A 25,372-nucleotide genomic window follows, 5' to 3' on the forward strand; every position below is an offset into this window, starting at 1 on the left:
TAAGGAGGAAGCTCGAACGTAACTGGCGACGTACAAGATTACCTGCAGATAGAGAACGGTATGTGTTTCAGAACAGTGTTGCTAATGACATGATTGCCTCCGCGAAGCACACATTTTATTCATCAGTGATCCAGGAAAACTAATGGAACTCTGGACTTCTTTTTAAGACAATAGAGAAGCTTCTGCACTCCAATCCAGTCCAGCGTTATCCATCTGGGCCTAATAACTGTTCTCTGTCCGAATCATTCGTTGAATATTTTAGTGACAAAATTGTTAAAATCCGCAATGATCTTGACAAAGTTGATGGAACTCTGAATGACGGTCAAGTTACTTCATGCAATGCTGAGTCTGAAAGCTGTCTTGCTGGTCAGCTGCTAAGTGAATTTAAACTGGTCACTGAGGAGGTCGTATCTGGTTTTGTGAATCACCTGTATTCAAAGTCCTGTACACTTGATCCAATTCCATCTTCAGTGTTCCAAAGGTGCCGTCATTATCTGCTTCCAATGATCACTCGTATAGTTAACTTGTCTCTTACAAGTGGCCAAGTACCTGATAGATTCAAGGTTGCCATGTTGAAGCCGTTGTTGAAAAAGAGTGGAGCTGATCATGAACTATTTTCTAACTTTCGTCCTGTCTCGAATTTATATTTTCTATCCAAAGTTACGGAGAAAGCAGTTGCAGCACAATTAATGGACCACCTTAATGATAATGAAGGCTTATTAGAAGAATTTCAGTCGGCATATAAATCTCATCACAGTACCGAGACTGCGCTTGTGAGAGTTCAAAATGATATTTTGAAGAATATTGACAATAACAGATCGGTTATATTAGTATTGCTCGATTTATCGGCTGCGTTTGATACTGTCGATCATTCGATTTTGTTATCTAGACTACAGACTAGACTACTACTATCTAGACTAATTGGTTTCATTCGTACCTTCACTCACGCGAACAGTTTGTTTCTGTTAATGGAATTGAATCGCCACAGAAGAATTTACCCTACGGGGTACCACAGGGTTCTGTACTGGGACCCTTGTTGTATTCCCTTTATACAAGTCCGCTGGGTGACATAGCCAGAAAGCATAGCATACCGTTTCATCTCTATGTAGATGACACACAGTTGTACTTGTCGTTTACGTCCACCTGTCCTAATCATCTATCAAGCTCAAAGATGGCAGTAGAATTATGTGTTAAGGACATTGGGGACTGGATGCTGCGCAACAAACTTAAGTTAAATCGGGATAAGACTGAACTTTTGGTTATTAGTTCTAAATATCGTCCACGACCACCCCTCGACTATATACGAGTTGGTGATGAAGTAATCAAGTCTAGTAAACAGGCCAGGAATTTAGGAGTTGCATTCGATCAATGTTTGGATTTCAAAGAACACGTTAAAATAACCTGCAAGAGCGCATTTTTCCGCATTCGTAGTATAGCTAAAATTTGGCGATAGCTATCCCAGAGTACTACTGAGACTATTGTTCACGCTTACATAACATCGCGTTTGGACTATTTTAACGCCCTACTGTACGGTCTCCCAAAGTATCTGATTAATAGACTTCAGCTTGTACAGAACTCAGCACTTCGCCTTGTTACCTTGACTAGAAGGCAGGAACACATCACACCAATACTAAGGAGCTTACATTGGTTGCCAGTTCATTTTAGGATTTATTTTCAAAATATTGTTGTTAACTTACAAAGCTCTGAATGGACTGGCCCCTGATTACATTAGAGACCTACTGCGATTTAACATTTCTGGTCGCACACTAAGATCTTCAAACAACAGGTTGCTTGATGAGCCTAGAGCAAATCTTAAAACATATGGTGAAAGGGGTTTTTCGGTGGCGGCACCAAGGCTCTGGAATAAACTACCCCTCCAGATCAGACTTTCATCTTCAGAGGCAGTTTTTAAGGCTAATCTTAAGACTTATCTTTTTAAGCGTGCATTTGATTTGTAGGTTTTTACTTTTTATTTGTAGCCTAATTGTATTATATAGCGTATTTAATTCTTAGGATTTTAACTTTTAGGATTTAGGATTTTAGGTTTTTAAAGAATTAGGATTTTAATTTTAAAGTATTGTAAAGCCCCATGGACAATTAGAGGAAAATGGCGCCATATAAATGTATATTTATTTATTTATTTATTTTTTATCTGACTACAAGACATTTAGCGCGCAGTGGCAGAATTTCAAGATTTTCAGTAATTTAAACCACCCGTTTGCATGACGCACTTATGCAAATATATCGCGTGACAATTACCGCTTTACACTTGACGAACTTGCTCTTTGTTCATGTCTGAAGGTTTGTTTCAATTCAAAGCCTGGTTTTCTTCCCACCGTGAGTAAATAGTCTAACCTCCTGTTCATTTTGAAATTTGTATTTTCAGTCTGAGTTACAGTCGGATTAGATTACCATAAAATAGTTTACTGATGATGGCGCTTGAAGATTGCCTACATGTTCTGTCTTCATCTTCTGATTGGAATAGTGGTTTTATTCCTTTCCTTTACAATACGTCGTTCTGATGTTTAGCCCTTGCTGCTTTTTCAACCAATTAAGGTCGATTAAGCTTATTAGTATTTATTCCCATCGAAAATTTTGACAATTGCAGGAGCCACGTTTGAGTTCCGGCCACCACGCACTGACTTCAGGAGACCTTATCTAGCAGGGACAATAACAGCTCGTGAAGTTTACTGGATACAACTGTAAGTCATTGTCACTGATTGTGAGAGATTATATCTGTTATAGAATGCTATGTTTTGGTTTTGCAATGACTGAAAAGAAATTAACAGAACCAAAATCTAGGCTGGAAAGAATTTTAAACGGTCTGTTTGGATAACGTTTATGCAAATATAATCGCGTGACAACTTGGCAAACTTTCTATTTGTCTGAAGGTTAATTTGTTTCAAGTCAAGGCCTTGTGGTTTTCATCCCACTATAAGTAAATAGCTCTCACCTAAAGTTTGTCTTTTCAGTCTGAGTTACAGTCGGAGTAGATTACCACAAAATAGTTTACCGGTGACGGTGCTTGAAGATTGCCAACATGTTCGGTCGTCATCTCTTGATTGGGGTAATGGGCTTATTCCCTTGGTTTACAATAAGTTCTTCTGATGTGTGGCCCTTGCTGCTTTTTGAACCCATTAAGGTTGATTAAGCTTAGTAGTATTTATTCCCATCGAAAATTTTGACAATTGCAGGAGTCACGTTTGAATTGTTTACATTTAGCCACAGACCACTAGTTTGGAACAAAGAGTTTATTGTCAGACTAAAAACTAAGATACAAGAGCTGATGACAATATAACTCCAACACCTTAAGGGTGGGAGGGAATTAGGGTAACGAAATTAGCTTGACCGCGATTACAAGAGATTGACTGATTACACGTTACTTGTACAAAGATAATATAATGCTTATGACGTCATAACATTTAACAATTAACCATCCTCACGAAGTGACGATTGACACAATTGTTTACATTTAACCACAGACCACTAGTTTGGAACAAAGAGTTTATTGTCAGACTAAAAACTAAGATACAAGAGCTGATGACAATATAACCCCAACACCAAACCCAAACAAGAAGTGGTATGTCGTTAAAGGTAACATGATAAGAAAAAATATATATTTAAATCGACTGAGACGTGAAAGAAAACAAAATAAAAATTGACGGGAACAAAATTACTGCGATGACAACTGATGAATTTTAGCAGCCATAGAATTTACCGCCCGATGTTTCTGAGCTGGAGACATCTCTACATAAACTAAATATGCGTCGCTGCTCCAATCACCCTGAAACTTAATATGCTCTACGGGAACATTGCACTCGAAAGCAAAAGTCGCACCGCCGCGCCGAAAACTATGAGGCGACTAAGCTCGCGGGTCTAAGCCTAGCGCTGCAACAACCCGGGCTAAAAAACTGGAAAAATGACCAAAAGTAAGAGGACGCGTTGACTGAGTAGAACCTGACCTAACTGAAAAAAGTGGGTCTGATGGGCCAACCGCATTAATACGAAGGTGGTGTGCAAGAGCCGCAACGGGACAAAGGGGAGAACCCGGAATACTAGGAAGTGGAACGCATAAAGCCCGCTGGAAGAACTGAATGGTCTTAGTCGCGCGAATATTGAGAAAAGCCCCGTACTGCGACACATGAAAGTCGGAGCGCCGCGGTACTTTAGGGGAAATAATGCGATCCGATTGAGCAACTAAATTAGACTTGCATAAAAAGGAAAAGAAGGCTACCAAAAACAAAGCTCGCATAGCCGCCTGAATTGGCTTACTGGTGTCAAACAAAGAAACCATACGCAAACGTAGAATGGGAGTAATGGGCAGTTTGCGCTTACACCCACGTAACACTAGCTGAAAGGAATACAAATTGTCCCACCCGGGGGGAAAACCTAACAAACGATGAAAATGCATAATACTAGCAATATGGTTTTGGACGGTGCCGTAAGACTGACCTGTAACCGAGAGGAAAGCAATATATCGTAAGATAGTTTGCGCTTGAACTGGAAACGGGCGCAAACCGAGACTGTGACAGAACTCAGTAAAAACTCGAAGATGCGACTGCATATTTTTATGCGTCGAATTAGCGTGAGCTAACCTAATTAACCTATGTGCAAAACCATCCAAAACTTGGAGACCTTGTGGACTACCTACAAAAAAGAGAAAAGGAAAAAAAAATGAGCGAATAGCGCAGCTAAAACGCCTGAAACACCAACTGTGGAAAGCGAAAAAAAAAATCGGTGCATAACCTACAAAAGATACGAGATTACGTGACTTGAAAAGTAAAACAATCAGGAGGCACAGTTCTAAATGTATAATGTCTGCTTAAACTAGCGGCAGAGGCATAAAATATCTCGTGGTAAGACGAATCTGCGTGCCAACGGCTTAACGCATCAGCCAAAACGTTATGAACGCCTGGAATGTGGCGAGCAGTCAGTTCACAAGTACAGCGGCTGTAAACCATAGTTGGCGTAAACAACGTTCCATGAAAGGATCTTTCGATTTACCAGACTTTACCACGGTCACAGCGGCTTCGTTGTCGCAAGAAACAATAAATTTGCGCTGGTGAAGCTTGGTAACCCAAACCTTGACCGCGACCACAATGGTGTAAAGGTCCAAGGTAGTGATGTGCTGTGCACTGCGAACAATGTCCTCTGGAAACTCGCAAGTAAAACATTCGTTGAGACAGGTCGCTCCGCCAGCGTGCAAGGATGCATCTGTGGTGAACTGCAAATCGTCAAACTCCCAGTGCTGGGGTTTGATTAAAGAAGTGCCATTGAAAATAGGTAGGAAATCCAGCCACAAGGCGATGTCGGTTTTCATATCCGCTGAAACCTTGAGCCTTCCACGCGTTGATGGAAAAAACGCGTACGTAGACTGTTCAGCGTGACATAAAAATGCGACCCGGTTTGACACAAGCGGCCACAAAAGAGAGTTTTCCGAGAAGAGACTTCAACTGCTTTAAAGTGTAAAATTCTCGCGAAGACCAAGAAGACAGTTCGGCGAGAAGATCCTGAACTCGATCTTCAGGAACGGAGAGGGTAAGATGTTCCGAATCAACCTCCACGCCGAGACAAACCATGTTGATGGAAGGTGGACAATCTTTGTCGGGTGACGTTTGGAGTCCGAGTTCGTGTAACAGTTCCTTTAAGCTCTGGAAAGCCTGTGGAGCCCTAGCTGGAACATCCGCGCCGTAAAAATCATCGAGATAAACATCAGCGAAAAAACCAGATTTGGTAAAACAATGAACCACTACTTTAGTTGTTCTCTGGCAAATCATTGCAGACGTCCTTAATTCGAAAGGACAGCGTGTGTCAAAGTAAAGCATGTTGTTGTGTCGAAAGCCAAGGTAAAAGTAATCCTTGGGGTCGATAGGTAGCTGTTTGTAAGCTCGTTGAAGGTCAAGTTTGTACAATAAACAACCCCGGCCGTGTTGTAAGATGAATTGACAAAGCCGATCAATGCCAGGAAGTCGTAGCTTGTAATGTTCGTCTAAATAGGAATCATCTGGAATACCGCTATTTACAGAACAAGATGGGGGGAAGCTCAAATCCATAACGACGCGTCGTTTTGTCGATCCACGCTTCGGCACTGTTTGCAGAGGGGAACAGATGAGGGGGCGAGGCAAAGGATTATGAATGAAAGGACCAGCAATAGCACCATGTCCGAGTTCTGTAGCAATGTAATAATCAACGTGCTTGGAGAAGGAAATCGCGGAAGGATGATTAGATAAAGATGATTCTGGCAAAATGTCAGCAGTGTAATTGATTGGTCATCCGAAGCGTAAAAATTTAACAATGATAGAGTCATGATAATCGTGTAATCTAGAGTCCCAGGCAGCGATATTGAGGGACGTAACGATCGGGACTTTTGCCCCAAACGCATTAGGCGAGTCGTGTTTTGAGGCTAAAATGTGTTTGACAATCGGAGAAACCGATGCCAAGCTGTCCATAGAATGAACCGCAAAACTGTCGATGTCCGAAACGTTGTGAGCTGCGTGAAGATTAAGTTCATGTAGTCACGCTGAATTTGGGGGCGGGATAGGGTTTCTTCATTTCGGGCACTGCAACATCGGGTGATCTTTGGTGCAGACGCGACACTTGTGGCGGGCGTTGAAGGCTTCTTGATTTGATTTGTCGCAGGAACACGAACCATAGTAGTTCCACTGACGACAGGATTTATCTGCTTCGGATTTGACTGGTGTACGCTGTTGAGAAGATGAAGCTTGATGGGGAAAGGAAACCATGCTGGCGTTGACATTGTGCTGGGAAGAGCGAGGATCAGAATGTTTAAAAAATGTAACTGCCTTATCGCGGATCTCGTTGGAGCTCGTCCATTCCAGACGCCATAACTCAATTTGTCTTGCGATGTGCGAATGGAAAGCTCGCACACTCGACCAGGAGTAACTTGACGCCTTCAGCATCAACAACTCAAGATAATCCAGCATGGCGGATTTCTTGGCGGTATCATAAGGTTTGATCATGGCTAGAAAACCCGCTACGAACTGTGGCAACTCAAGCTTATCATAATCAATAGAATTGTTATTACCTGGAGCAGACTCGTGTGGCCAGTCAATAGCGCGCTTCTCCTGGTTTTTTCAACAGACGCAGATGAATTTGGATTTTCGTCAGCTTGGCCATCAGGAGAAGCACTGAGGGCGTGGCGCAGACGCAGAACTTCTAACTCCAGAGCGAGCTTCACTTTTTGAAGTTGGACCAGACGAATCTCTTGGTTGAGGTCACGTTCAGGAGATGCCGGTGACGATGAATGGCTCTTTGGGCCGTTGCTTGTAGACGGAGAAATATCCGCTAGTTTAGGATCAGACGAAGGTGACGCCTCTTGATCTTGGTCGGGTAGATGAAGTCCGTATAGCTGACTTTGAATATCTGCATATGGAAAATCGGGATCTAGAATCTGCGGACTTTGTTTAGAGATTGAACGCTTCGTTTTCCTTTTAGTTCCTTTTAGCGCTGACACATCCTGGGAGTCGGCAACCAAAGATGCTGCTGCGAGATCGCGTTCGTCGTCTAAGTTGGCTAAATGGCGTTGGAAATCTGTATAAATGAAGTGAGGATCCCTCCTAGCCGGTTTAGGCTGTCTTGTGGAGCGCCTTGGCTGAAGATTCGTCGAAGATGCTGAGGGATCTGCTTGAGCCACGAGAAAAGAGCTAGGTCTAACGAAATTAGCTTAACCGCGGTTACAAGAGATTATGACTGACTACACGTTACTTGTACAAAGATAATATAATGCTTATGACGTCATAACATTTAACAATTAACCATCCTCACGAAGTGACGATTGACACAATTACACTTTGGGTTTTCCGGCCACCGCACATTGACTTCAAGAGGCCTTATCTAGCAGGGACAATAACAGCTTATAAAGTTTACTAGATACAACTGTAAGTAATTATTACTGATTGTAAGAAATGATGTCTGATGTAAAATGCTACGTATTTGTTTTTGCAATGGCTGAAAAGAAATATACAGTAGCAAAATCTCGGAAGTAATAGAAATGGTCCACTGGTTAGTGGTTTTATAGCGGTTTTAATAAGAATGCTTCCGACTCCCACAATCTAGTTTTCACTAGATCGATCATAACTGACGGAATCATAAGAGGAATCGCTGTGACACTTCTGACTACTTGCATAGGTTTGATTTTTACCAGATGCCAGTGTATCACACTGCGCCTTTGGTTACGGCTCCGACTTCGACTCCGTGGCCAGTAAAAACTGTTGGGCTGCGTCGGCGGGCGAAGAGTACAGGCTTTATAGCTATTTGTTAAAGGTAAACAGTTTACCGCCGCAATGAGTCAGTGAAACTATCGTTTCGAGCGATAGCCCTTCGTCAGCGTCATAGCCTAAGCTCTAACGAAGGACCAATGCTTGAAACATCATCTTCCCTAACTCATGAATAACTAAGTCTTTCCGGAAGGAAGAAAGCTTGTGACATGACCACAAAAGACTAAATTACTGTCTCAGGAAGAAGTGTGACTAAAGGCCGGTGGAAGTTTTTAGTTGGCACTCGTCTAAGTAAGAATTTGAATGGAAATTTTTTTAACGTGGGAGGTCTTGGTGAATTTCTTAGCCACATTGATGCTTTCTTCTCGCTGTCAGAAGCGAGCAATAAAATATAAACGTGTGATACATTTATTTTACAAGTCGTCTTTGAAAAGCTCAGAATCTGGATTTTTTTTCTGATCGGCGATAAAGCAAAAGACTGAGTTCCAAATGCCTCGAGGCTCTCACGGTGATGGGTAAATGCCCAGTCCCCCGGACAGTAAAATAACATTTCGAATGCCCCAGCCCTGGGATTAAAAACCGAGCAAATGCCCGGCTGAGTATTGACAAAGATCGAAATGCAAATCCCGACACGTACAAATTAGAAGACTTGATCGGGGAAGAAATTAAATGTTGGTTTTATGAACAATTTTTCACTTTAAACTGCATAATGAGAGATTACAAGAGCAAAATTGCTTGGGTGAAATGGAGAGGTAATTCCTAGTGATCTTTTCACTGACTGTCAAAATTCAGGAGCAGGCAATGAGTCTGGCCTTAAAACATCTATTCCCAAGCCGATTTCTTACTTACTGGGAAACCCACTGAGCAAGTTACTGTCGTTGACCTAACCGGACTTGGCCGCTACGTGGCGATTGCCTGTAGATTGTATTGGCTGACAGTTTGAATTTTATTTGATTGCCTGAATTTGTACGGCCCTGGAACCACTAACATCCGCCCACTTCCCTTCCTCCCCGTCACAGATGTGTCAATAGGGAGTTTAAGAGACCACGACGGGGACGCCGATGAGTTTATATATTATCTACGAATCTCGCGGTACCCTTAAGTCATTTATACTATGTTTATCACTGCCAAAGCTATCACGAAACGCAGAATTTGGTCATTTCACGTTGTTAGAGACCTTAAGCACCGGGACGGGAGCCACGCCGACGGCATACCGGATGTTTATTTTCTGTCCCAGTCATGCGCAGAACCTGAAAAGCTGATTGCAATCTGCCGTCGCCCTGACGTTGGCGACGCCACATTTACCGTTTTGACGTAGTGCGGACAACGTGATAGTTCATCGCAAAGTTCTGAGTGCTTTTCTTTGATTTACCGTATTTTTTCTTACAACACATCAAGAAGTACCTTTCTGGTGTTTACTGTGTAAGTTTCGTTTGAGGAGAAATGCTACGATGAACATCCCTGAAGCAGAAACATGCGCTAGCACAAGCCGCCAGTCGGCAAATCACAGAATAACACATTCGGTAAAATCTATTGCATTTTTATCTTCTGTGCTCTAGTTATCACTGATCCAATTTAATGTGCTCGCCATTTGTTTATGCTGATATCTCTCTCTCTCTCTCCCCCCCTCTCTCTTATTATATATATTTACAGTTCTATTTCTAAATTGATGAGAAGGTAAAATGATCTTTGTGCAAAATAATTTTCAGTGTCGCTATAAACAATATAAACAACGAAACTGGGACAACTTACCTTTTACTCCAAGGCAAAATAAATCCACCTTATTGTTTACATTTAACGTCGTTTAAACTTTTTTAGCCACCAGAAATCGTTTCTAAAACTGAAACTAAAAAATTCCCACCAATCGACTTCCACTCCTCTTCATCCTCTCTTGATTGAAATGCTTTGAACGAGAAAGTTAAGAAAAGCAGCTTGAAATGCTTTGAAACGTTTTATTGTGATAATTCAACAGCTCTGCAATGTACTGGACCGAAGAGCATGACAAATTGATGTGCCGTGAGATTCTTGCTGTAGATCCATTCGAAGTTGCCGTCGTAGTGGTGCTTAACATGCTCAGTCGCCATCTCCCGTCTTGGTGCTTAAGGTCTCTGTTGTTTTGCAGAGGACGGCAAAGAACAAGAATTATAACGCACGTGCGCAGGCATTGTTCTGCACATTAATAAAATCATCGCCCTGGACTAAAAGCCCTAAGTGTGTTAGATATGCTAATTTATCTTTCCCACCCCTGCCCTTCCCCCTCCTGGAACTATTCAGGTAATACAGTCAAAGCTCTACTAACTGCCACCTCTCCACAACAACCACCTCTCTAATTAAAACGGCCACATTTTTATGTCTCGGCGGATGGTCCATACATTCACTCTTATTTTAACCTCTGTACAACGGCAAACTCTCCACAACGGCCACTACAGCGCGTTCCCAATGCCAAAATAACCAATCGAAAACGGGCAGTTAATCAACGAATGATGAGTGGTGTATACAAAACCCCATTTTTTATTGGAATTTGTCACGAAACTTGATCGGATCCGCGATTAGTAGGTCCTGTTTCTGTTTATGTTTCATTGATGTATTTCGATTGTGTTACATTTATATGCCACAATAAGCATAATTCAAAGATAAAAACGGTTGCACCCCAGTAAAAAACAAGTGTCACATTACACCCCTACCTCCCCACAACGTCCACCTCTCTACAACGGCCACTTTTCTCAGTCTCCAAGTTGGCGGTTGTGGGAGGTTCAAATGTTGAACCAAATTCGTACTGATCCGCCCACCCCGACGCTGAGAGAAAGTACTTGATCTCAATATCACTAGAGTCACTTAAAAATTACAATTAGTCCCAGGGAAACTGTAAAATACCAACATCAGCCAACCTCAATCGACCTGCCACATTTTCTTACACTCATTTCGTGTTTTGTAGGTGTACCTCACAAGAAGCAAACAACTTGATTACATCAGTGCCTGTATATAAAAATGATAAAAAGAAATTTAGAGAGCTACATGAGATATCTTGACATTGCAAAAGAATCAGGCGATAAGGCCGAAGAAGGACGGGCTTGTGGTAATCTTGGCAATGCCTATCAGAGCCTGGGTGATTTCAAACAGGCCAAAGACTATCACCAGCAGCATCTTAGCATTGCAAAAGAACTGGGGGATAGGGTCGGGGAAGGATGTGCTAGCTGCCATCTTGGTATTGCTTATATTAGTCTGGGCGATTTCAAACAGGCCATAGATTACCACAAGCAGCATCTTAGCATTGCAAAACAACTGGGGGATAGGGTTTGGGAAGGATGTGGTAACTGCAATCTTGGTGTTGCTTACAATAGTCTGGGTGATTTCAAACGGGCAATAGGGTGCTTCAACCAGGATCTGAGCATTGCAAAGGAACTGGGACAAAGAAGTGCAGAAGGACGTGCTTTGGGTAATCTTGGCAACGCTTACCAGAGTCTGGGTGATTTCAAACAGGCCATAGATTACCACAAGCAAGCTCTGAGCATTGCAAGGGAACTGGGGCAAAGAGATGGAGAAGGACGTGCCCTCGGCAATCTTGGCAATGCCTACGATAGTCTGGGTGATTTCAAACAGGCCATAGATTACCACAACCAAGATCTGTGCGTTGCAAGAGAACTGGGGCAGAGAGATGGCGAAGGACGTGCTAACTGTAATCTTGGCAACGCCTACCAGGCTCTGGGTGATTTTAAACAGGCCATAGATTACCACAAACAACATCTGAGCATTGCAAAAGAACTGGGCCAGAGACATGGAGAAGGAGATGCTTATTGCAATCTTGGCATTATCTACCAGAGTATGGGTGACTTTAAACAGGCCATAGATTACCAGAAGAGTCACCTTAGCGTTGCCATAGAACTGGGGAAGAGAGATGGAGAAGGACGTGCTTATTGCAATCTTGGCGTTATCTACCAGAAGATGGGGGACTTTAAACAGGCCATAGATTACCACAAGAAACATCTCAGGATTGCAAAAGAACTGGATAAGAGAAATGGAGAAGGAGATGCTTATTGCAATCTTGGCATCGCCTTCGAGAGTCTGGGTGATTTCAAACAGGCCATAGATTACCACAAACAACATCTGGGCATTGCAAGAGAACTGGGGCAGAGAGATCGAGAAGGATTTGCTAATTGCAATATTGGGAACGCCTACCTGGGTCTGGGTGAATTCAAACAGGCCATAGATTACCACAACCAACATCTGAGCATTGCAAAGGAACTAGGGCAGAGAGATGGAGAAGGACGTGCCCACGGAAATCTTGGCAACGCCTATCAGAAGCTGGGTGATTTCAATCGGGCCATAGAATATCACAAGCAAGATCTGAAAATTACAAAGGAACTAGGGCAGAAAGATGCAGAAGGAGCTGCTTATGGCAATCTTGGCAACAACTACCAGAGTCTAGGTGAATATAAACAGGCCATAGATTACCACAACCAAGGTCTGAGCATTGCAAAGGAACTAGGGCAGAAAGATGGAGAAGGACGTGCTTATTGCAATCTTGGCAACGCCTACAATGGTCTGGGTGATTTCTATCGGGCCATAGAATATCACAAGCAAGGTCTAAAAATTGGAAAGGAACTAGGGCGGAAAGATACAGAAGGAGGTGCTTATGGCAATCTTGGCAACAACTACCAGAGTCTGGGTGATTATAAACAGGCCATAGATTACCACAAGAAACACCTTAACATTGCAAAAGAACTGGGAAATAGAGATGGAGAAGGACGTGCTTATTGCAATCTTGGCAACGCCTACAAGAGTCTGGGTGATTTCAAGCAGGCCATAAATTACTACAACCAAGATTTGAACATTGCAATAGAACTGGAGAAAAGAGATGGAGAAGGAGCTGCTTATGGCAATATTGGAAACGCTTACTGCAGTCTGGGCGATTACGAAAAGGCTATAGGTTATCAAAAACAGTGTATTAGTATTGCACAAGAACTAGGAAATAAAGACGGAGAAGGACGTGGTTACGGCAATCTCGGCATTGTTTACCAGAGCCTTGGTGATTTTAAACAAGCCATAGATTGCCACGAGAAATCTCTTTGCATTGCAAAAGAACTGGAGCAGAGGGGTGGAGAAGGAACAGCGTATGGCAACCTTGGCAATGCTTACAATGGTCTCGGTGATCTCAAACAGGCCATAGATTACCACACGCAACAGCTTAGCATTGTAAAAGAACTTGGCCAGAGAGATGGAGAAGGGCGTGCATGCTATTTTCTCGGTAAGGATTTCGAATTATCGGGTGCTTTGCATAAAGCCCTCAATTATTATCGATCCAGTGTAAAAGTCTTCAACGAGTTAAGAAGTCTTCTTCAGTCTGAGGATACGTGGAAAATTAGCTTTCGTAACGCCTGTCAGTATTCCTACACTGCCCTGTGGAGTATTCTACTACGTCTTGAAATGCACGAGGAAGCTTTACGTGTTGCTGAACAAGGACGAGCACAGGCCTTGATGGATCTGATAAAATTGCAATATGGCTCTGAATCACCGGCGTCTGAGTCACTGGAATCTAAAGCAACAACGACTGACTTATTGAGTGAGATTCCCACGCCAACAGTTTTTATCGCACTGAAAGATAACACAGTCAATCTATGGCTACTCGTTGGTACAGATGTCCATTTTGAAAAAAAGAACGTTGAAGATGTGTCCTTGCTCATGGAAAACGCATTCAAAGAAATTGGTGTTGGTGTCAAGGTTAAATGCGAGAATCGTTCACTGGATGACCGAGAAGGTGACGCACCGCTCAGTGAAGAATCTTGTCAGCACATGGCAGATGGTAAAACCAATTCTCTGCGCGTCTTGTTCGATGCTGTAATTGGCCCAATTGCACACCTTCTCAAAGGCGATGAATTAATCATTGTCCCGGATGGCCCATTGTGCTTGGCGCCTTATGCTGCTTTTCTCGATGAGGCTTCCAAATATCTTAGTGAATCTACCAGGATCCGCATTCTTCCCTCGCTTACAAGTTTAAAATTGATCACAAGTTGTCCAGAGGGCTACCACAGTAAGAATGGAGTGCTTCTTGTGGGAGATCCATGCTTGGAGAGAGCCAGGCCAAAGCATCGCAGATTAAACCCTTTGCCAGGGGCCAGGGAGGAAGTAAAGATGATAGGCCAGATTCTCAACACCAAGCCTCTTACGGGAGAAGAAGCAACTAAAGATGAGGTGCTTAAACAGCTAGGCTCAGTTGCCTTGGTACACATTGCAGCTCATGGTGACATGGAAGCCGGCGAAATTCTTTTGGCCCCAAATACTGCAGGGACATCCAGGACCCCCAAGGAGAAAGACTACATGTTAAGAATATCAGATGTACAAGCTGTTCAGCTGCAAGCGAGACTTGTTGTACTCAGTTGCTGCCACAGTGCTCAAGGGAAGATTACACCGGAGGGTGTGGTCGGTATTGGCAGGGCTTTCCTGGGTGCTGGTGCTCGTTCTGTACTGGTGTCGCTCTGGGCAATTAATGACGAAGCCACTATGGAGTTTATGAAAAGCTTCTACAAACATTTGGCTCGCGGGAATAGTGCTAGTGTGGCTCTCAACTGGGCTATGAAATGTCTCCGAGAGTCAGAGAAGTTTTGTGCCGTGAAGCACTGGGCTCCGTTTGTCCTCATTGGTGATGACGTGACGATCGAGTTTGGACAAAATCTATAAGGATATTGTGTGTACCTTTAATTCTCAGTTGACTTTAGTTCGATTACTGATTTGGACAAAGGTTTGCATTGAAAGAAATGTAACTTTGCTGGCTAGATTTGCGTCGAATATCTTCTCAGCAAAGGCGATAAACTGCCCTCACCAAATTACTTACCGTGGAACTTAATTCAGAAGGTAGATGTTGGAATAATTTGACCTTGTAGGGATAATATCAGGAGCATCGCAAAGAGAAACTGTGTAAACCAAACTTGACGAGACCGCCTTGTCTACTGATCATTTAGTGGTAAAGCAACAGATTGGAAAAAGAGGGTGGGGACTGAAGTGACAACGTGAAACATGACCAAGATGAAATGACCACCTCCCCGCAAGTGACTGTTCAATTAATATTGACACATTCAAACAAAATTCAGTTAGTGTAGCTGGTCCATTAGTGCTTACCGTGTTCGTTCATCGATTCTGTTAATCTCGATTAGATTTAGTCCAACTCTTTAGTGGAGATGTTTTGTGGAACTTCCACCCGCATGTGTGGAGTGCATTCGAATATGCACTTACTGTTTTAGCTTACATTGGAAACGTACTTTGCCTTCGTGAAATTGGGGAAAAGCAAGGAGAACTTATTTCATCCCGTATTAGTAGAATTCTACTACTATACTAATGCAAATGCTGTAATCTGATTGGCTGAGCCATTGAACACTATCAACCATCAGTGTGCAGTCGCTGGAGGTCGTCTAGGAAATGGTTAGCTTCTTTTCGTTTTTTCAAAGTTTTGGAGGAAAATTTTGATGCAAATGGATAATTTAATTCCTGAGAAGTCAAAATGAAGGACATTTTCGGTGTTTTGACATTTAAAAAACTTGAAATTATTTAACAAACTGATGCGCGCGCACACAACTTCAATTTTAAGTGACAACTCAATCCGAGCGACCTTTTCGAGGCGCGAAGTTTAATAATACGTCAAGAAATAACTGGAAAATGTTATTTGAAGTAAATTTTCGTAAGAATTCTACTAAAACAATTACATTATTCACCCTCGATATTTATGAGGCGATAGTTGATTCGGCCTTCGGCTTCATCAACTATCACCTCATTGAATCTCGAGCTCGTTACATTATAGTAACGGATTTACTGTTTCAGTTTCCGCTTGCAGTTTAGAGCTTTTTTTTGTATTTGTATTTTAGGAGCTTAATTGTGTGTTCCCGTTGTCGAATTTTCCATAATAGTTTAGCCAGTGAACAGGCCAGGCTCCCGATTGGCTTATAGGACGAGAAAAGGAAAATAACTCTCGGCCGGAGGGCAGTCTGGAGAGGAAAAAAAAATGCACCGGCCACACTTGGCTGGCTTCGCTCGCCCACCCTCGACTCGCTTCGCTCTTTGAAATTTTTTTGGCGCTTGCCGATGCTTTTCGACCTATACCCCAATCAGGCGCCTGTTCACAGGCTAGAAAAAATTATGTTATATTACTAGAGAATAAGTGTGGGCTGGTTGATCCTCATGGCTAGTGCACTCGAGTCCGGATCAAGCGGTCTGGGTTCGAGCCTTGGCTGGGGACACCGTGTTGTGTTCTTGGGCAAGACACTTTACTCCCAGTGCCTCTCTCCACCCAGGTATACAAATGGGTACCGGCGAATTCAATGCTGGGGGTAACCCTGCAATGGACTAGCATTCCATTCAAGGGGGAGTAGAAGCACTTCTAGTCGCTTCATGCTACGGAAACCGGAGTAAGCTCCGGTCTGATGGGCCACTTGGCTCGTATGCAGACTTTTTATTAGAGAATAAGGAGATTTCAAATTCTGTAAAGGCTAATGTGAGCAGTCATTAAAATGATTTCAACATATTATTGTTCTTTTCGTAACAAGGAATTAACCCTTAAGCCTTGTCCAAACGGGAAATGTTTGGCGATCAAACAGTATCAAACATTGTTTGCTGACCAAACATGTTGATGTTGTGCTGAGTGGCTAAACGGTATCAAACATGTTTGATCACCGTCCAATCAAACAAAATGGTTTACCATGATTGACCAAATGTTGGTCGTCTTTCAAATTTTATGAAACAATGTCAAACACGATCAAACAAGGTGTCCAAACGGGAAAATGCTTTAGTTACCAAACAATGTTTGATCGCCAAACATTTCTCGTTTGGACAGGGCTTCATTTTTTAAATTTATGGGAATGGAATTCTTTCCATAGAAAACCATTAGAGTTTGCATGTATGACTAAATGTTAATCAGTCATAGTTAAAGTTCAACGTAAAATGTGATTACAATCGTACATGTTCTAAAGAAGAGTCATATTAAAACTCTTGTAATTGTTTCAAATAGAGACCTGATTTCTTCTCTTCCCTGCAAGGCGAACGTGGCCACGTGACTGTGATCAAGAAAACTGAGAAGAGCTCTCTGTATATCTTAAGGTGACGACTTTGACTTGACAATGTTTGGGTCGATAAACCTGTATAAAGTCTGCATACGAGCCAAGTGGCCCATCAGGCCGGAGCTTATCCTGGTTTCTGTAGCATGAAGCGACTAGGAGTATTTCTACTCCCCTCTGGATGGGATGCTAGTCCATCGCAGGGTTACCCCCAGCATTAAGTTCGCCGGTACCCATTTATAGACCTGGGTGGAGAGAGGCACTGTGAGAGTAAAGTGTCTTGCCCAAGAACACAACACAATGTCCCCGGCCAGGACTCGAACCCGGACCGCTCGATCCGGAGACGAACGCACTGACCATGAGGCCACCGCGCCTCCCTGATAAACCTGTATACAATGGTTTTTTTTAGTGTTGGTCAAATCTTTCAGTTCTTAGAGAAAAAATAGAAAAAAATAGAAAGAAATATCTTTGGTATCTTTGACAGAGTAGTACGTGTTCTATACCAGTCGAAACCAGCGGTAACAAAATGCAAGCAAAACAGCGACTGGAAAAGGTTGTAGCCATTTTAATCGTTTGATCAGCGGTGTATCAGAAGCATTTGCCTTTGCTCAAGTTTTCAAGCATCATTCTCTTACTATGTTTTTGCATCTGAATTTTTTTTAATCGGAGATGGGAGAAGACAGCTTGCAAACCAAGTGCGTCAACACTTCATTCATATCTACCCTGGATCTCGGGGGGGGGGGGGGAGGTACCCCCATATATAAGCTATATGGGTTTGTGCCGCTGTGAAGAGTATGGTTCTCAGGTAGTCTAGTTTGGGATAGGAATACCTTAGACCCCAGGGTGCCGCTGTGAAGGGTATGGTTTTCAGGTGGTCTCGTCTGGGATAGGGTATAGAAATCAGACAGTTTGGACTGGAATAAGGTATAACTGACTGGGAAAGTGGCCAGTGTATAAATAATTCAGTCTCGGAACAGAGTTCTTTACCCGGGGTTCTATATAATAGAATTGAAACTAGGACCTATGTTGGGTTACGATGTAGTGATAAAGTTTCTGCATGTAAAATAGCTAGTCTGGGACAGGGTAGGGGTTTTAAGTGCCAAGTCTAGAATAGGGGTGCAAAATCAAGGTAATTATGGTCTGGTATAGGGTAAGGATCAAAGATTTACAGAGTATCCCCCGGACCTATATCTCGGCTATCGATAAGGATTACTGACATTCAATTTCTTTGGCTGGTCTTTGTTGCAAAGTGCAAAGTGACCAATCATTCTAACTAGGTTCCGAGGCTTGGGCAAAAAGTAAGCTAATCCCCATTTCAAGCCACACCATCAAAACAACATCTTGGTACCTCTTAGGGTTTCTTTTCAAAATTTCCGACGAACAACCCCGTCCTTTTTATATAGGAGCTCCCCCCCCTGGGGAATAATCCTCTTTTATTACGTGTGCGTCTTAGAGAACTCTTCAGTAGTAACCTCGATCCCAGGATATCTTTCCTTTAGCGCACTGAACGTAATTTTCTCTGAGCTTAAGTCCACAGTTCTTGAAAACAAGTATCACGGAAATTGTTTTATTACCGTAAAATTCCGCACATAATTCCTGTGATCATTTGTTTAGCTTTCGCGTTCGGACCCTGAATGGAGGGGGCGACCTTATCATTTTAATTATAGGTATTTGCAAGAATGGTATAGTTCAGCTTCTGAACTTTCGTTACCTCACTCTATACAGGGATTACATCCCTTCTCCAGACAATCGGTTAATTCGCCCCTAAATAGAGTAAGGTAGCCGAAGAGAATCACTGAACTGAGCTAAGAATGGCTTAGCAACGGGCTTGAATTTCGCCGCTCTCTGTCCCGCTCTCTGGGGTCCAGTCCAATCTCGAGCCGACGCGACCGCTGTCCGCTGACCGAGCCTGAGAGTCTCTGGCATCGAAACCCGATGGAAACTGGGCTCAGTCGCGTTGCTTCCCGAAACAAGACGCTGGAGACTGGGGGGTGGGGCTCTTTTCCGAAACAGCGGCTGGTAGTCGAGTCTAAGAATGTTTGGATTCAATCCTTAAATAAACCGAAGGTCAACGTAAATGGGCCGGCTGAAACAGGATCTTAGAAATGCAGTATCAGTTGAAGATTTACGCCATTGTACATTTTATTTCCTCATGAATGAAAAGTACTGTACATATTTTAAAATCGTGTAAGTTTTATATAGAAGCAATTCTAATACATATTTTGTAAAAACAGTCTCTATTTGATCTGCAGAGTACCTACAATGCACATGTGTGTAAAATTTGTAATTTATTATTTCTGTATAATTTATTGCTTTGTATTGAATACTGCTGTAAATAAATACATAAATATATAGATGCATCTTTATCTGTAACCTTAACTTATTTGTCAACTTTGCGAGGGCAAGCTAAACTAGCTCCTGCTCTGTGATTGGCTACCTTGAGCATGCGAGATGAGGTTATTTTGCACACTTTTAGGATAACCCACTGTATCCCAGAAGAAAATAGTGTCCTATATGGTATAATTATAATGAATCCTTTAGTGTGCAGACCAAGCTTGTAAGGTCAAGATAGCTGGTCATAATGGCCACTGTCTCCATTTTCACTGTATTTTATATAGCCATATTTTTCATCTAGTTTTTAAATAGTCTTTACTGTAGGTATTTTGTGGTTCTTATCTCTATTTTTTGGTCTTTCCGACATTTTATAACTATTTTAACATAAAAACATTCGGAAAACCACTGAACGAATGTGATGAATTGCACTCTGTTTCAAATTATTGTAACTATTTCATGATCTTCTGCTTGGTCAATAGCCTATATTTAATTACAATTTTCATTGCACTAAGTCACATTTTAGTATTTTTAGAGCTTTGCAAAAGGTCAGTCTAAAAATATCTCCTCACAAAGAATTTGCCATTGTGCTTTTCAACATAACATATCGATAGTATGATTACGATACAATGCACGATGGGGGCAATACTAAAAGTTATTTTTAACAAAAATAGGTCTGCATTGTGCAGTGTATACATGTGTGTTGGTAGATTAAAGTATTATTAAAATAATAACACTGCAGACAACGTAACTACAAAGTAAAATCCAGATTGTCAACCATTTTGATCTAAAAAAACCAAATAGGTACACACTATAGGTTATAAACGTTGTCAGAACTGATATTTCTTTACAGCAGTACAGTTACAATCCATCTATTGCCAAGACATCTTTCAGGATCTGTTGGTGAAGTGACTTCTCTTCCTCTCTCTGGCATTCTACATAAGGCAAACACAATATAAAACTTACTACAGCACAGCAGATACCTTGTTTTGACAGCTGTCAATTAACCATAACATGGATGTCTAATATTAAAGATGTAATTGGTAATGGTGCTACTTATGATCTTATATTTTCTGGTATTGGGCTTGGTGTACAGACGTATGGACATACTGACAGACGTACGTACAGACAGTCGCATGACAACCAAAATTGTTTAGATTGATGGGTTTTGTGCACAAGCTCCGCTAAAAATTATGATAGAATATTGTACTTGAATGACTACTCAACCTGTGTTGTAAATGAAAGCAGCTGGAATCATCATAATTAATGAAGTGATACTGAACCATGAGCTTGTCTGGAGGTAAGGATGCCAGCCAAAAGGTTTCTCTTGAAACAACATCCAAAAAATAAACCCAAGAGGAGTGCAGAAAGACTAGAGTTGAAACAAATGTGGGAAAGAGGAATTTAAAAGATGATTACTTTGAGCTGTAACATATTTGAGCAAAGCAACTGGCACTTGTAAATGATAGCAATGACCTCTGACAGATACAGAAGTGCTCAAAACGTGTGTGTGGGAGGATTTTAAAGTGAAGATGGGCTTTGTCTTTGGTAAAAAGAGGAGACTTTCTTGATTGAACAATAGCAGGGAGGAGGACTTGAGCAAAAATTAGGCCTATAAAATGTTCTTGAGTAGTAAGAGGAGAGTAGTCCCTGGGTCAGAAGTTATACCACTGATAACATGTAAAATAGTAAGTAAAATAGCCCCCTCGGAATATTGTAGAAGGAGTGCACAGCCTCACACTGGCATGATGTAACCAGCAATAAATATAAAGGCAAGCACACCTGGAGTCCAGGAACATCCTGCTCTACCAAATACACATTGGAATTCAAACATTCAGCTAGAGAAATTAATCAATATAATTTTATATGCTGATAAATAAAGTGCCTGCTGGTACATTAAGTAATGCCTTTCAGAAAGAAAAACTCTGTCTCTTAAAGGGAATCAGCCGTAACAATAATCTAACACTTCGAAAACTTAGAATGAGAACTTTTAATTTTTATACCAGTGATGAACTTGCAAATTTTGTCTGAGGTTTTATAATTTTGTTTTACTACTAAAGGACTTTTGGACATTTATGGAAAAAGTGTTATATAAATAGCTATTATTATTATTATTATTATTATCATCATCATCAACATTATTATTATTATTATTGTTATTGTTATTTTTCTTATTAACTGAAAGGCTGTTTCTCATGAAGACCTCTTATTAGTTCAATCACAGTTGGAGATCCCAACTTTTTCCTGACGGATCAGGTGTACTGATGGCATCTGCAGTCGAGTGTCGATTGATACCATCAATCAATCCTCGATCGATACATGGCTGACACTCAGTCAATATGTGATCAACGTCTCGATCAAACTCGATCGACAGCTGACTGACAGTCGGGCGATAGTCGGTCGAGTGTCACTTGATGGAATGTTGGCAAAAATTAGTTGACTCTCGAGCAACTGTCAACTGAGATGTTGATTAGGTGTTAACTGAATGTCGATCGAGGTCTCGATCGAGGGCATCGATCAACATTCAACCAAAGATGCCTTAAGTACATATGATCCTTCCTGACTACTGTAGCTATATAAATGGACATTGTGCATTCCAGAGTGATGATGTCGCTACAGAAAACATATGAACATGGAGTGTCTCATATTGGTTGCTATGTATAACTGCAGTGCACTTTCAAACTACTAGCAATTACCGATAAGTATAGGTAATCATACTGTAACGCGCGCGGGCGACAACAACTTCCAGTCAAGGAGTCCAATAGTCGACGGTTTAATTACTCGACTCTCAACGTTTAGCTTACTTGTACATGGCAAGTCTACTAACACACACAGGCCACTACATAACGTGAGTCCCGTATATACCCTGTATTACGAGTACATTGCGCATCCCGTACTCGCCATATAACCGTCTCTTAGTCTTAGAACTCTTGCGAGTATACATTCAAATACAACCGTTATACATCTTAGCATGCGCATCATAGCTCGTACAATCACTATATCAATTTCATTACAATACATTGTTAAATACCAATGCAATTCAAGATTTACACCACATTAGTGATAATTAAAAATTCTCTCAAAATTGCAGGAGCCCCTGGCAGCTTGAAAATTTTAACATACTAGGTAAGTTCATACTAGGGCCCAAGTAGGCCTTAAGTACGATAAAAACTCAAGTGAACTTGAGACTGGCGGTGCTAACTTTTAAAGATAAGCGTTCATACTAAATTGCAAAGTATGCTACTTGCGGAATCGCTTGTCAATCAAACTACGCGGTAAAACCCGCCAAAGCAAATGTAGTCAAGACACTCAAAGCTTCATTATGCCGCGACCTCGAAACGTTCGAATAGCGTCCCTTATTTTGATTTTTGCTTTCCTACTTTTGCGACAGCGGTCTTTCATGCTTCAACAAATGTATTGCTTCGCTTTAATGGAGGAAGCCTTTAGAATTAGCCGGCGAAACCGTCGGATGTTGCTTATTTATATGGCAGGGCACTCACAACAACAAAGACCACAACTGAAAAGAAGAGCTTGGGTTTGGCCTAGACCACAGAACTGGTTTCGCCTTCTTATAGCTAATCCAGCACTGCATTTTCTTTGGAAGGAACATTTTCGTATCACTCACGCAACATTTGAATACCTATGTGACCTAATAAGAGCAGATATACAAAAACAACACACGCGGATGCGAGTGCCAATTAGTGTAGAAGAAAGAGTTGGTTTAGCATTATGGCGACTTGCAACCGGCAACAGTTATAGAAGCTGTGGGTTACAATTTGGATGCGGAAAGTCAACAGCGAAATGCATTTGTAGTGAATTCGAGCGCGCTCTTCTTCGTAGGAAGGATCAATTCATAAAATTTCCCTTGACAAGGCAGGAAATTACAGAAAAGGTTGACGAGTTCGAAGAGATGTATGGCATACCTCAAATTGTCGGAGCCATAGATGGTTGCCACATAGAGATAAATGCTCCACCACGAAATCACGAGGATTACTATAATCGTAAGCAGCATTATAGTGTGAACCTTCAAGCTATAGTTGATTCTAACCTGAAATTCATCCATGCTACCGTTGGTTATCCAGGCAGCATACACGATGCTCGCGTCCTTAGACTAAGTGGACTATACGATTTGGCACAAAATGAGCAAATTCTTGCTGGCCCGACGAGGAATATAAATGGAGTAGAAATCGGCCCTCTTCTCGCTGGAGACAGTGCATATCCCCTTACCAGCTGGCTCATGAAACCTTACTCAGACAGGGGGCACTTAACTCCTGAACAAAAAAAATTCAACAAAAAATTCAGTGCCCTACGATGCGTAGTCGAGCGTGCATTTGGCATGTTAAAATCACGGTGGCGAATTGTTATGAAAAAAATTGAGCAGAAAACGACAACCCTTACGAAAACTGTTGTTGCGTCATGTGTTTTGCATAACATTTGCATTGAGAGAGGTGATCTATATGATGATGGCTGCGACTCCGATGATGACTCAGACGATGAAGATGAAGGCAGACTTCTATTTGAAACTGGCAACGATGTGAGAGATGCTTTAAAAGACTTTGTGCGGGATAACTTGTAACACTACATTTTCCAACTGCAGGTTTTATTTGTTAACGAATGCTATGTGTAGCACCAAAATGTCATATAAACATATAAACTTGCCGATACAGGCAACAACAAAACAGCAGAACAGTAACAAATATATATATAATTAGAATTAATACAACTGTCTCCTTTTTAGAACATCAAATATGTGCACTGATTTACTTTGATACCAAATCTTTGAAAATGTCCTTAAACCCTGCGAGAATTGCATTTGTTTGTTCCAACTGATTCCTCTGTGATTCCCGAAGCATTTCTGTGGAACGTTCAAATCGTATGTTATCTTGCTCTATGCTTCGTTCCATAAGTTGTAGAAAACTTGTCTGCCACTCAGACGTCGCTGTTTGCTCATCACGTCTCTTCTTTCCTTTGCTGCCAGATTTCGCTGGCTTATCAGTTGCCTTTCGTTTCACTCCTTCATTGGGCGTCGCAGTTTCGAATTCATTTTCCATGTTTTCTGTGTCGGCCACGCTTCCTTGTGGAGAGAGTGATGTGCTGCTGCCTTCTTCGAAGGCAAACGTGGAAGAGCCTTCGAGTGCCATTTTGGATGGGTCAACGCTATCGCGATGACCCATCACGTCGTCGAAAAAGTCGAAGTATGGAAACCCCTCTTTGATTTTCTTAAACCCCACTTCGCCGGTCGACTGAGAGCGTTGCTTTAAAAGCTTATACTCGTACTCGAGATTTTGCTGGCGTTTCTTTACCTGCGGCAAAGTTCTTTCGCTGTCAGGACAGCTTTCCTTGTATGCGATAAAAATTTCATTCCATATCTTAATCCTTTCTTTGTTGGACGCACTGCGTAGCTTGCTGTACCGTGGCCCCCATACTGCCAGCATCTCACGAGTTTCGTCTTCTGTCCAGTCAGACGCCTTTAATTTGGTCTTCTTTTTGCCTTCGGAACTTGTTTTACTGACCCGGCTTGAGTTAGCGGATGAAGTCTCAGGCCCTGGTGATGGGGTTCGCGATACTAGGGAGCTGTTGTTGCTTTGTGGTGGACTGTCGCTCGGTTGAAATGCAGCAGGACGGTAAAAGGTCTGGCTGTGTGGTGGGAAATGAAAGAGTTGTCCACTGCGGAAAGGCGTTTGTGGCTGGTTAATCGTTACGGGTACTGCTCCGGCAAATCTTTGGTTTAAGTTGTTGCTATCGAACAGAAAGCATGCTTATGAA

At 42.0% G+C, this 25,372-nt stretch overlaps 2 protein-coding genes and 1 pseudogene across 2 annotated transcripts; 2 read left to right on the forward strand and 1 right to left on the reverse strand.

Annotated features, from left to right (window-relative positions):
• The first annotated feature begins 2,159 nt into the window (after positions 1-2,159).
• Positions 2,160-17,226, forward strand: LOC149110138 (uncharacterized). Its single transcript, XM_089292194.1, has 3 exons — positions 2,160-2,337; positions 2,609-2,702; positions 11,173-17,226. Exon 3 carries the CDS (start codon positions 11,226-11,228, stop codon positions 14,910-14,912), a length of 3,687 nt encoding a protein of 1,228 aa, XP_089148320.1. The 5' UTR covers positions 2,160-2,337; positions 2,609-2,702; positions 11,173-11,225; the 3' UTR covers positions 14,913-17,226.
• Positions 3,670-10,321, reverse strand: LOC110046869 (uncharacterized; annotated as a pseudogene).
• A 5,505-nt stretch (positions 17,227-22,731) lies between the features above and the next one.
• Positions 22,732-24,353, forward strand: LOC149110139 (uncharacterized). The gene has a single exon (XM_089292207.1). It carries the CDS (start codon positions 22,929-22,931, stop codon positions 24,180-24,182), a length of 1,254 nt encoding a protein of 417 aa, XP_089148333.1. The 5' UTR covers positions 22,732-22,928; the 3' UTR covers positions 24,183-24,353.
• The last annotated feature ends 1,019 nt before the right edge of the window (positions 24,354-25,372 follow it).

This window comes from Orbicella faveolata, unplaced genomic scaffold (assembly GCF_042242905.1).
Source record: "Orbicella faveolata isolate gen_17 unplaced genomic scaffold, um_ofav_v1 contig_24, whole genome shotgun sequence".
Taxonomy (NCBI): domain Eukaryota; kingdom Metazoa; phylum Cnidaria; class Anthozoa; order Scleractinia; family Merulinidae; genus Orbicella; species Orbicella faveolata.